Below are 13,018 nucleotides of genomic sequence, written 5' to 3'. Positions count from 1 at the left end.
TGGATCAAGAGACTGGAGTTTTTCTACTGTTTTCATTATGTATGCCTTTGGCTAAATGCTTCCAATAGAAAAATAAACAGACCCTATTGTTGCCAGACAGTTGTGTAGCCGCCCAGCATGAGTGTGTCTTTTATGAAACCTCATGAATGTGGTTATTAATGTGTCACTGCAAAAACTGTCAAAGCTCAAGATGACAATTTTAATATGGGAGTATGAGGCGCTGGAACAGAGACAATGGCTCCCTCAGTACACCTCACATATCACTTGTTGCAGCTAAGCTTCACATACAACACAACAGCGCCCCCTGTGTCCAAAAGGCGATATTACGTCGCTCAAAAACACGACATGATTTATATATAATTCGCCGTTCGGTTCAGATAGCACCAGAGATATAAATGAAAGCTCCCGTTAGCCAGATTTGGGGAGTTTAAGAAGAAGGTAAATTGTGCGACTTGGTGCTATTTTGACACAAGCGGAAGAAGAAGAAGAAGAAGAGGAAGGAAGGAGCGGATGTGACGTCGTGTCCAGCCCACCAAAACAACCGGAGTGCAGAGTCTCATGTTATGAAAGCTACTGAGTGAGATGTTGAATAACTGCGGTATCCGTGCCTTTACAAAGCACCATGTGGAGAGCTGAGGGACTTCCGCACGTCTAGGTTTGCCAAACGTCACTGAAAGAAAGTTATTTTGATTTGAAAAAGTTTGAGAAAGGACAGAAAGACAGCATGGCAAAGCGGAGAAAGAGCGCAGTGAGAGAGGCCGATACAAAGAAACAGAAGCAGGTGCTGAAGGCGAAGAGCAGCGGAGCAAAAGCAAGAGCCAAGAAGAAAGATGCAGGTATGAAAAGTCCCGTTATTTAACAACAAATAAACTCTCACTTTCCCTGTTTCCTGCAAAGGATGTGTGTTTGCATCTCAAAAATGAATGGGAACCTCAAATTTAGCTAGCCAACTAGTGTTTATCCATGTGGGAATAACTGCGTGTGCAAAGTAAGCAGGGTCAGTTTGCTTGTTCCAGCAGTGCAGGGGTCTGTGTGTCTGTGTAGCCCCGAACTCATGGATAAATAGCTACCTTCCCAATACCTTAGTGTGTAGTGTGATTTATCAAAAATAGTACATAAAATGCACAAAAAAGATGATAAAACCGTTTAATACAATTCATTTTGTTGTCACCTGTCATATAGTACACCAGACAAAACCCTTCAATGCCTAATTTTTCAGTCTTAAACTACAGTTTGTTTGGAGTCCTTCACTTGGACGGTGGCAGTGTGAAATGATAACATGACATATGGCATGATAACTTCATTATAAAGTTCTCTGATGACACAGCTATCGTCAGCTTGCTGCATGCTGACGGTAGCCCACTGGACTATTTCTCAGAAATAGAGGAATTTGTCCAGTAGTGTGACCAAAATCATCTTGTGCTGAATGTGGGAAAGACAGAAGAGATGATATTTGACCACAGGCCAGTCGTCATTAAGAACCAACACATCAGTCAGGTGGGTTCATACAGGTATCTGGGGGTCCACATTGACAACACACTCAGCTGGAAGGTACATGTTGGAAGCCTCTGCTCCAAACTCCAACAGTGTCTCTACTTTCTACGCAGACTAAGGGTCTATGGAGTGGAGCAGAGGATCATGTTGCTCTTCTACCGGGCTGCACTGGAAAGTATCATCAGATACGGCATTAAGGCCCGGTACGGCAACCTGACTGTGCAGTCGAGGTCACAGATTGCCAGTCTGGTGCAGACTGCCATGAAGATTATAGGGCTCAGGAATCATCCTCCCCTCCAGTTGCTTCATGAGCACTCCGTCAGCAGACTTGCACAGAAAATTGTGTCTGACCCGACTCACATTTTGCACCATGAGTTCCAGCTTCTACCTTCCGGCAGGAGACTCAGGGTCCCCAGAACCAGGCTGAACCGCGACATCTTGTCTGTAGCTGGACAGAGTCCAGGAAAAATTTCCCCACGGGGACAATAAAAGTTTATCTTATCTTATCTTAGCTTATATAGATATATTACCACAATATGATTCCGCTGAAAGCTTATTACTGTCTAGCCCTATAGAGAGCAATGATTCAGTGTATTTGAAGAGAATTCATCAGTCTTTTTATGACCTCAGAATGTGGTATTCATTGTTGTAAGTGACAGGGTCTTCAGTGGTGAAAAACAGATTTTCAGTGTCGTTGGGGTTATGTTCACACACATGGCTGTGTTATTATTGTTGCCTTTTCAAGCAGCACAGAGTGCAGGTGCATGCACGGCGGATGTGGCTGGTTACTGGAGTGGATCTGCTGGCCCAGATACACATCTGTGTTCCGCTCAAAACTTGAATCATGTTTTTGTGAAAAATTGTTTCTGTAAGTGTTGGACCAGAGGACCTGAGTGTGTGTAAATCATGCACCAACCGTATACAAACCTATTGGATGCGCATGCCTTGTGTCATGCAAATCCTCAGCCATCGGTAACTAGTGCATCGTAATGCAGCTGGTCTGGATTACTGGATCATGCAACCTCTCTGCTTCCTGCTGTTAGGGGGAACCAACCACCACCATCATTGTTCTGTTTGGTGTCTTTTGATTGGTGTTTGCTGGTGTTTGACTATTAATCTAGTGGAAATTTTTTATTTTCCTGTGGCCTCTCGACGGACATTTTAAAGAGCTTTAAGTTCATTTTCTATGAATACAGTGCATCATCACTTAACTTTTTGAATGTCACCCCATGGTTCACACTTTAAAATGTAGTGCAGAATTTGACAGGGGCAAGATTCAATGAGTGGGGGGGATTCAAGATTCAAGAGTCTATGATGGTGATCTCGTTTGTTTAGGGTGTCTATACTTCTGTTTTGCATCAGTGTGGTGGTGACTCATTCATGCTAAATACAGCAGCTTTAAATTCTGAGGATTTCATCTACGACTATGAAACGTAAGAAGTCAAAGACTGAAAACCAAAATGTATCCTTTTAAACTTCTCAGTCAGGCAGCTTAAAACCATGTCCATCTTTCTGTCTGTCCTTCCAGGTAATAGTATTATAGAGGAAGAGGAGAAGCTTGAGAGGAAGGTCAAACCCAAACGTCGTTCCTCCACAAAACAAGCAGCAGGGAACACTTCTTCCACCAAATCCACAACTACCACCACTGTCAAAACCAGTAAATACTTCCAGTCACCAGTGAAGGAGGAGGAGGTCGACAGTGAAGACGATTTTGACATGGAGATCTCAGCGTCATCTGCGATTACAGAAAAAGCCAAGAAAACAGAGAAAGAAGAAGAGGAGCAAGACAGTGAGGAAGATGAGGATGATTGGGAGGAAGTGGAAGGTAAGTGAGGGATCAGCAGAAATGCATGTCCAACTAGCACCTAGCAGCAACCCAGCTGCCTCGCAAGGTCACGTGATTTAGTCAGCGGGACTGTGTCACATGACGTGAGAGTGGAAGGCATGAAAGAAAGTTAGTTTTACTGAATTCAGGTTGGTTTTGCTTGTATGGATGTTCTAAGTAAAAAAAGAAAATAATCAAATGTGATGAAATATGGTACAGTTTGGCTATTTTCAACCAACTGAATTTACATAATAATTACTGTGTACCCTGTTGTATACCATTACTGTGATAGAAATGTATCTATACCCTGACAGCAGATTTTGGCCATATTACCCACCCATATCTTCCACTCTTTTTACTTTTCATACAAAAGTGAGACAGTGGAAAAATATGATTTTCTAACTGGTATAGCATGTTGGGAGGCAAGCAGGAAGCAGAAGTGACAAAATCATTGAGCGTGTCTGTGTTTATCAGAGCTGACTGAGCCCCTGGGTCCAGCTGAACCACCGGAACCCGTCCTGCCTTCTCAGCCTGTTGAGATAGAGATCGAGACTCCAGAAGTCAGGAAACAGTAAGTGGACGTTTGTGCATGTGCATACAGTATACTGATTATACACAGGAAAGATTGTTTTGCAATGGTATTAATGTTATTATTTACAATTACAATACAATTTTTAAAAATGTAATGGAAAATGAAAAATATCACAGAACTGATAAAATAAAAATCCTTATTGTTGCAGTATCGTCGGAATCCATGAAGCGTGTATTGACATAAATCACGTGTTGATACTTAGTTGAGGCAAACTTACATTATATGTACACTTAAAAGGACAGAATAATATGAGCACATACCGAAGGTGAGCTTCTTTTCCTAAAACAATGCTTTTCATTGTGATCTGTGTTAGTTTCAGAGCGTTCACTGACTTCATTCAAGGTTTTTCCATTCCTGACCTACTTTTGTTTCAGTAAAATCTATTTAATCGTAAGCACTGCTGCAGGTAGCACGACCAGCCGTTTTCAGTCCTGAAAGAAAACACTCATCAGGCAGATGAATGAGAGTCATTTCTTTCTTTGTGTTCTGCCATAGAGTGACCAAAGAACTTTTTCTTTTCTATGACCAGTTTTTGTATTTTCAAGAGCACCTTAAACGGGCAAACCTTTTTTAAAAGTTTTGGCTTTATTTGGCATTTATATTGGTTCACTATAAGCCTTGTTTTCCCAGTGCAAGTTTATCTACCGCCAGCTACAATCTCTGAAGGCCAACTGGCGATCCAGTCAGGCTGGCAATGTTTCTCTCTGCTTTCATGTCTCCATTATAGATTAAAGATTTTTTTCCATTTTAAGGTTTCCATGAACTTACTCAGAGAGAGAGTGACTGAGCCCTTATCCAGGTCTTTAGTGACAGACAGACACAGGCACACACTCTGCATCTTAATGGTATATTTGGATAGCCTGTGCAAACATGCAGTGTATGCAAAAGCATAGTTTGGATACATTTATTTTAGATTTGTTTGCGAGTGTACACTATGGAGAAATGTGTGTCTGTTTTGCTCTACTCATAATTTCTCATTGCCAGGCAAAAGAGGCAGGCAGAGTTTGAGACGTATCTGAGGCGGATGATGAACCGATACAAGAAGGACCAGCTGATAGACACACACAAGGTGAAAACACACGTGTTGTTCTTCCTGTTTCCTGATCTTGTGTCTGAGTTGAAGTCACCACAATGGGACTTTGGTCATTATAAACCTCTGATTGGTCTCTCAGGTCCACCTCATGTGCTTGATAGCCAGCGGGATGTTCCGCAACCGTCTGTGCAGTGAACCAGACCTGCTGGCCATTACTCTGTCGCTGCTGCCCACCCACTACGGCATGGTCGCCAAGGAGCGCATCGACCAAAACTACCTCTCTGGACTGCTCAAATGGTGTGAAATATTTATATGGCATGCGTAGTTATCAGAATCACAGTATCAGTCATTATCAGTTTGGTGTAATCACCACTGTATCATCTATTTCATGTTGTATTTTTCTCTCCCACCTTTGCCTCCACAGGTTCAGAGCAACATTCACCCTCAACCCAAGTCTTCCCCATGAGGAGCGTCCAGACCCCCGGGCTCTGCTGGAGAGGCGGCTGGCCAGCCTGTCAGCCAGAAACCACCAGGAGATGACTCATGTTGGTATTTTGGCACACTAGTCCATTTAATGTCGTGAAATAGAGTGTTTGAGTGAACATAGAAGGGTGTAATAAACAGAATAAACAATTATGCTGCTGTGTGTTTTGTGTTTCCTGCAGCTGTTCCTGTTGGTCCTAAGGTCTCTGCAGCTCTTCAGCCGATTGGTTCTCTCTTTGCAGCCGATTCCTCTCAAGCTCCCCTCAGCCAAGGTACTGACACTCTTGTGCCCTTTAGAGGATACTGACTCAGGTTCATCCTTAATCATTTAATTGTTTCATACTGGTGTTGTTTAGCACTTACATAAAGTTATATATATCTTATTACTTACATATGTTAAATATATGTGTTCTTGTCCGTGCATATGTCCATCCCACTCTCATGAATGCAGTATCTTAAGATGCCATGAGTGAATTGTAAAGACAGTTCATCCATAAGGCTGCTTTTAGCTGACAGTTTCAACAGTTTATCAGTTACTCTGAGCCAACATTTCTCTGCTAGCTTGCTAACTAGTTTTCATGCAATTTCTCAATTGTAGCCATAGTGTTGGGATGCTACAGCTAACTGCATGGATATTTTCTTTTTAATCAAACTGTATAATACAAATTTAAATTAATTGAGCTGCTCCATTATCCCTCCACGTACGCTCTGGTACCCCTGGCATGGTAATAAACCGTCCATACTCTTCAGAAGTTGAAGTCAATTAGCAAAGCTCATTAGCGGAGGGACAGAAACTGTTATTCTACAAAATGTAAACACTCTGTTGCCTCTGCATATGTCTACTCATTATAGACTGATTACACGTAATCTAAATATTTCTCTCTCCGTTCTTCAGGGCAAAGGGGCTAAAACATCTGCTGGTGCCTCAGGAAAGAGCAACACTGGCCAAGGAACCACCAAGACCAGCTGCCCTGAGCCGAAGGTCTCTCCTGGTACCAAGAGACCTGCAGGAAGGGGGAACACTAAAGGAGATAGAGGAGGAAAGAAAGCAAAGAGGAAAGAAATACAGGAGGGGGATGAGGAGGAAGAGGAGAAGGCTGTAACATCAGGGGGGCAGAGGCCAAAGAACTCAAAGCGCCGCAGCATCGCCTCAAAAGTCAGCTACAAGGAGGAGAGTAGCAGTGAAAAGGAGGAGGAAGGGCTTAGTGATGAAGAGGAATTTCAGGTGAACAGTGAGGAGGGGGACAGTGCGGGTTCAGACAGCGAGGCTGATTTTACAACGAAGAAGAAGGGAAAAGGGAAGAGCAAAGCCAAAGTGACCAACAGCAAGAATACTGCAGCTCCAAAGAGAAGGAGTGGTGGAGGGGGAAAAGTTGTAAAGGAGGAGGAGCAGGAGTGGAAGGAAGAGGAAGATGATTTTGAAGAAGGAGAGGGAACAATAAGGAGCAACGGAACAAAGCGAAGGAGTGGGAAAAAGAAGGAGGGGCCTGGAGCGGACGAGTGGTTGGAGGTGTATCTGGACAAAACTTCCTCCTGGGTTTGTGTGGATGTGGAGCACGGTGTCGGGATGCCTCACCTCTGCTCCCAGAATGCAACAGCGCCGGTGACATACGTGGTGTCGGTGGACGGGGACGGCTTTGTGAAGGACCTGGGAAGGAAGTACGACCCCACCTGGATGACGACGTCCAGGAAGAGACGGGTGGATGAGGAATGGTGGGAGGAAACGCTGGAGCCGTTCCTGGGACCCGAGGACGAGAGGGGCGTAAAGGAAGAGAAGGAGGTGAGACAGACAGACATGTAGACATTAAGACAGACAAGCTGATGTTTTTTTGACACATCCACACATGCAACCTCCAACACCTCTTCTCCAAGACCTCGAACACACAAACTTTTTTTCATCGTGGGAAAATTAGAACTTGAAGCCACTCAAAGCCAAACAATTAGCTGCCGCAACCATTTGATTTGAGCTGGTTTGCACCCGTTTACGCTTAATGATACCAAGCATCTTCTCTCTGTGTTTTCCCCATGTTGGCCACCCAGCTGCAGAGCAAACTGCTGAGCAAACCTCTGCCGATCTCAGTAGGAGAGTATAAGAACCACCCGCTGTACGCCTTAAAGAGACACCTGCTGAAATATGAAGCCATCTACCCTTCGACAGCCACTGTACTGGGATACTGCAGGGGAGAGCCCGTCTACTCCAGGTTAGTAGTGAAGTCAGCCGTGAATACATTGTAAGTAAACTGCTTTCCAAGATGCCCTGCATGACATGCTCTGCAGAGTATAGTATGTGAATGCTGATTTGTAACAGACCATGAAGACTAGGGAAGTCAATGGCTGTGTGGTCCAGTTGAGGGGCTGGAGCCTCCTTAGTCTGCATGACTAGAACAAATACAAATGAGATGATTAAGGTCTGTCCCCATTTCCACCAAATGTGAGAGAATTGTAGCCTTATTTGGTCTGGATTTGGAGAGCAGAATACAGCAGATGTATACTCTGTAGCCCTTGGGATCACATAGGCCATTTGTACACAAGTCAGTTGTTCAAGAAAGTCTGGTACAGTTTGGAAATTTCACCTAACTTCATGTTTACTAGGTATGTGCACGCATGTTGTCATCAGTCAGTGGTTAATCTGCCTCTTGAATTAGAATGTAAAAGACAAATAGACAAAAGGCCAATTCCTTCAGTGAATTAACCAGGAATAGTTTACACTGTGCAGTGGAGTGAAGCACAGGGTGTATATGGATGCGTTTACCATTAATCTGGTTCATTGTTTGCCAGTAGACCGTTATGTGTTGAACTGGAAAGTCACTACTCGCACTGTAAACTGGGATATAATGGCCCAATGTTACTGCTGGTGTTCACACTTAGTTGGGAAGGTCAATACTGGTCATAAACAAATAAAACAAAATCCTTTATGAGTTGAGAAGAAGCACTTGAAAGCGGTGTGAGTTTTGAACTCTGGGGGGTTAGTTAAATTGTTGTGGGAGGAAGAGCAGGTTCAGTTTGGACTCCTGTCCTCTCAAAGACACACCTTCGCTGGCCGGGTTGTGTAGGAAGATCAGAGGAACTGGGACACAGCTGACGTTGACCTGCCGTGAGCATCAGCATCCACCTGGTGGTGCTATTTGATGACTTAAACTGTGTTTGAGGCTCACCTGCAGATCGTCAGCTGCCAGCTCTGAATTGCATCAGCTGTGAATGTTGATGTTCATTAGGCTCTGTCCACACTTGTACTTCTTTAAATACAACCAACAGACTCTGAGTCTGGATTGAGCTCAAGCCAACAAAACAAAACATGAAATTCTCAAGCAGATGAGGCTTTCTGTAAGATAAATAAAATGTTAGTCTTAATTCTTGTCATGTGTAAATCTTCTTTCTCTTCAGGGATTGTGTGCACACCCTCCACTCTAAAGACACCTGGCTGAAAGAAGCACGAACTGTCAGGCTGGGAGAGGAGCCATACAAGGTGAGAGAGAGAGTCAGTCTGTCAAATCTCTTCCTCCTGTCTTTTCTCTTCTTTTTTCTCTCTTCCGTCCGTCAATTCTCTTCTTTTAGTTTGCGTCTGTGTTCGTTTTTGTTCCCTCTAACTTAATCCCTCTTTAGCCTCTAGTCAAATCAGTTCAGCTGTCTTCATTTGCATGATTTGTAACTCATGCTAACAAAAAAAAAAGAGGAACAGCTTCAGGAGTGGTGAACCTCAAACTGAAAACTTGGTCACAGTCGTCACAGTCACGTTTAGATGTAAATCAACAATCCACTGTCGTTCATGTAACCACCAAACACTCATCTTTAAGAGATTTGGTCAAGACTCTTCCATCATAGATTCCCTCCCAACATTAAAGTCGATGAGCTCTGGTTCAGTTGAGCTGTGAGAATGACATAAAAGCACCAGCAACAGTTTATGTCAGCCATGCAAAGCCAGCCACACATTTAACAACTTTAAATAGTGTGTTTTGTCCTTGTATGTGCCACTGTGACCCTCTGTCAGATGGTGAAGGGCTTCTCTAATCGTTCCCGTAAGGCCAGGATGATGTCTGAGCTGAAGGATGAAAAAGACCTGCCCCTGTTTGGAGAATGGCAGACTGAAGAGTACCAGCCGCCTCTCGCTGTGGACGGGAAGGTAATGTCTTTGTGCACTAGAGTGAGAGCTGTGAGGAGATTAGACCAATGTTGCAGCAAATATTAGGATACAACAGAGAAAATTTAATTTCATAATTAACAAATAATCTCAGATTAAAATGTGTTCTTAGAAATCAAGACATTAGAGTTGAAAAATACAATCACAAGTTACCAAAGATCAAGGTTTTACGATGTTCACATGTTTTCTGTGTCTGTTCCCTTCAGGTTCCCCGTAACGACTACGGTAACGTCTACCTGTTCAAACCCTGTATGTTACCGGTGGGCTGTGTTCACCTCAGGCTGCCCAACCTGCACCGTGTGGGCAGGAAGCTGAACATTGACGCCGCCCCCGCGGTCACGGGCTTCGACTTCCACGGAGGATACTCACACGCTGTGTAAGACAACACTGAGGAAAGCTCCAGCTGGGACGGGATCAGTTAAACACAAGGAAGTAGGGCAATTAGATTAGTACAGGAGCATGTCAGTGACTGCATTCCCATCCCAGTCTCAGGGTTTAACAACTACACTGCTTTCATTGTGTCTCGCTGTGTGTTGTGAATTTTTTTCCTTTTGCATTTCTAATTCATTATTTAAGGAAATACTACCAAAATGTTCATGCTAAGAGTTTGTGTAAAAAGAAATATTTGCCTACATTGCTCACATTTTTCTGTCTGTTTCTGCCTGCTTCTAAAGTTTGTTCTTGACTATGGCTTTTATTGCTTAGTTAATTTATTTATTTTCTTAAACAAAGCTTGATTAATTGCTCTCTAAATTTAGCTGTTGTGAATATTTAATATAATCTTTCAAATACCCTGAAGTCTGCACATTGAAAATCTACTCACAGGACACTAATAGATTCCTCTCCTTCTGAAGAAAGACAGAAAATAAATGCACAATGCAGCTGTTATGAAAACGTATTAAATGTAGGGAAAGAAATAAATATTTTTTCTTTGTGTGTGTGTGTGTGTGTGTCTTTCAGGACTGATGGTTACATTGTGTGTGAGGAGCATGAGGAGATTCTCAGAGCGGCCTGGGCGGAAGAACAAGAGCTTCAGAAACAGAAGGAGAAAGAGGTGTGTGTGTGTGTGTGTGTGTGAAATCGTTCTTTTGACTTTGCATGACTGACTTTGCTGCTACTACAAACCAGCTCACTTTCAAGTTAAAGCTAAACAAGTTTGTTTGTTTTACCACGGCACTTTTTCTTCTCGTTCCACTTTCCAGAAAAGAGAAAAGAGGGCAACCTCCAACTGGGCCCTGCTGGTGAAGGGGCTCCTGATCAGGGAAAAGCTTAAACAGCGCTACGGCAAGAAGAACCAGGGACTGGGTAGCCTTGGTCAAGGCAAGGAGACCTGTGGGCTTTCGTCTGATGAGGAGGCAGTTGAGGGTGGTAGTCCTGGAGCTAAGACTGCATCTGAAACTCTGGCCATGTCCTGGCCCCAGAACAGACAAGCAGAGGAGGACGGAGGGGCAGACAGCGGACTGAAGAAGAAGACGACAAAACGGCAAAAGAGAGGACAAGCGGAACATTTGTTCCCCTTTGAGAAAGTGTGACATTGCGGACCCAAAACTACACAAGTTTAGGTTGATCACACTGCTCTCGAAAAAACACTTGACTGCTCCCGATATTTACTTTGGAAGATGTTCAGATACCTTGAACGCAGTTCCTCGTGTGGAACAACTTTTGCAAGTTTGGTCAACACTGGAACTTTTGTATTTAACACTATAAACAGGAGAGGAAGACAGAAAGATGAGGAGGAAACAAAACCAGACTGATCTGTTTCTTCGTCTGCGGTGATGATACATGCATTGAACCTGCTCTGTCTCCACCATCACCCCATACATTCCCATTAGCTCATATGCTGTCTTGTTAGCTTTTTGTATGAGAGCTTAATAGAAATCCAGCACATCAAGGACGTGTTGACACATGTGCTTTTGTGCAGAATAGTATTACCAGGTTGTCAAGGAGAGAACAAACTCAGTATGAATGTGAGAACAGGGAAGTGTCCTTACTCTTTCATATGTGTGATGAAGTCAGTTTGTCAGTTCACTGGACTCCTGTGATACGCTCAGCCTTCTTGCAAGTATTCAGTCTCTATGCTCCAAAAGTCGAGCAGCACAGTGCTGGTTTGAGCCTCTTGAGCCTGTTTTCCATTTCAGTACAGCACACAAAACTGCACATAGAGCTCATACTGACTTGAACTGATGGCTTGTGTGGAAAATAAACAGGGATACTATGTGTACCCACAACACTACAATTAAGGCAAGCTAACAAACGTATTTCCCATGGCTTGTAGCGGCTGAATCAAAATGAAAAGCTGCCAACATTTAGAAGCTGTGAAACGATGTACACTACTGTTTCACGTCATCACATTTCATACAACCAGCCGTTGTTACTGGCTGGACCGTCCACCATGGAACCTGATCCTATGAAAACAGAAGCTTGTACTGATGTTGTTAAGTGAAACTTTGTATCCCGTTGTTGTTGCATTTTCATGAATGAACACAAACAGCCGTGCTTTCAGCTCTGCTGCAGTCGATGCAGCTGTTTTTTGGGTTGCAGGATGTTCCTGCAGAGATAGACGGAGATACTCATGTAGCCCAGATTTAAACTTGAATCACTAAAACTGCAGTTAAGACGTTGTTCAATGATTTCTTCGCTCAGACATTCTTGTTTTGTCACAAATACTTTGCTTCCCCTTATTCATTCTCTCTCTGTTAGACTGCATCATCCCTGGAGGTTCACTTGTTTCTGTTGTGTTCTGTCACATTCAGCCTCTTTCACACTTATGTCACCGTTTCACACCTTGTGTCTGTACACGTGTTTGTACACAGCAGATGATAGCTGTATTTAAAATAGGAAGTTTTGTATGAAAAGTATTTTCGTAAGAAATGTTTAAATACTAGTAAAAAGCAAAACAACCAAAATGAATGTTGAAGTCAGATTTATCTGTTCTGCTTCATTCATTGCATTTTTGTTAAGTTTATCTTAAAGGTCTCAGATTCATCATAAAAAACAAAAAAAAAATCTTGCTTTTAAATTTTCCAAATCATCAACAGTCACACAGCCTTAGTACAAAAAATAAAAAAACATTCACCAGGGCTAGCATTCCCTTTTTCATTTCACATTTCCTTCCTCATTTGACCACCAGGGGTCAAATGACTTGTGGCTGCTCTCAGATCGGCACATGACTTGTGGGGACACCCAGTCAGATTACCCAGTGGTCTTACACTCAAGGACACACCTATACAACTAGCTTTCCAAACATCTGCATCCACCACATAAACACTGGCAGTAAGGTGTGTGTGTGTGTTGGTACAGCCCAGGTTTATTTTACCTTTAAAAATACAGTTACTGCCACATGAATTCTGAACTGATTCCTGACTAGCTTTAAATAAAATATCTAAAAAAATATCTGTCAAGAAAATGTTACCGCTTTTTCTTACAGTGATAATTCACAAATATCACAGTGTA

The 13,018-nt window shown here is 43.0% G+C and overlaps 1 protein-coding gene across 1 annotated transcript; it reads left to right on the top strand.

The window, feature by feature from the left end:
- Nucleotides 1-573: 573 nt before the first annotated feature.
- Nucleotides 574-12,922, top strand: xpc (xeroderma pigmentosum, complementation group C). The gene is made up of 14 exons (XM_041945745.1): nt 574-836; nt 3,023-3,319; nt 3,794-3,890; nt 4,896-4,980; nt 5,084-5,241; nt 5,369-5,489; nt 5,610-5,699; nt 6,323-7,207; nt 7,468-7,628; nt 8,812-8,893; nt 9,416-9,547; nt 9,772-9,941; nt 10,526-10,619; nt 10,768-12,922. Exons 1-14 carry the CDS (start codon nt 725-727, stop codon nt 11,095-11,097), a joined length of 2,814 nt encoding a protein of 937 aa, XP_041801679.1. The 5' UTR covers nt 574-724; the 3' UTR covers nt 11,098-12,922.
- Nucleotides 12,923-13,018: the final 96 nt, after the last annotated feature.

This window comes from Chelmon rostratus, chromosome 10, assembly GCF_017976325.1.
Source record: "Chelmon rostratus isolate fCheRos1 chromosome 10, fCheRos1.pri, whole genome shotgun sequence".
NCBI classification, from domain to species: Eukaryota; Metazoa; Chordata; class Actinopteri; order Chaetodontiformes; family Chaetodontidae; genus Chelmon; species Chelmon rostratus.
This window is presented reverse-complemented; position numbering and strand designations above follow the sequence as displayed.

Excerpts from the sequence above, each read along its gene's own strand:
- xpc (XM_041945745.1), top strand. The coding sequence starts at position 725 with ATGGCAAAGCGGAGAAAGAGCGCAGTGAGAGAGGCCGATACAAAGAAA. Across the intron at positions 4,981-5,083 it reads AGCTGATAGACACACACAAG|GTCCACCTCATGTGCTTGAT; the intron begins GTGAAAACACAC and ends TTGGTCTCTCAG. Across the intron at positions 7,208-7,467 it reads GCGTAAAGGAAGAGAAGGAG|CTGCAGAGCAAACTGCTGAG; the intron begins GTGAGACAGACA and ends TTGGCCACCCAG.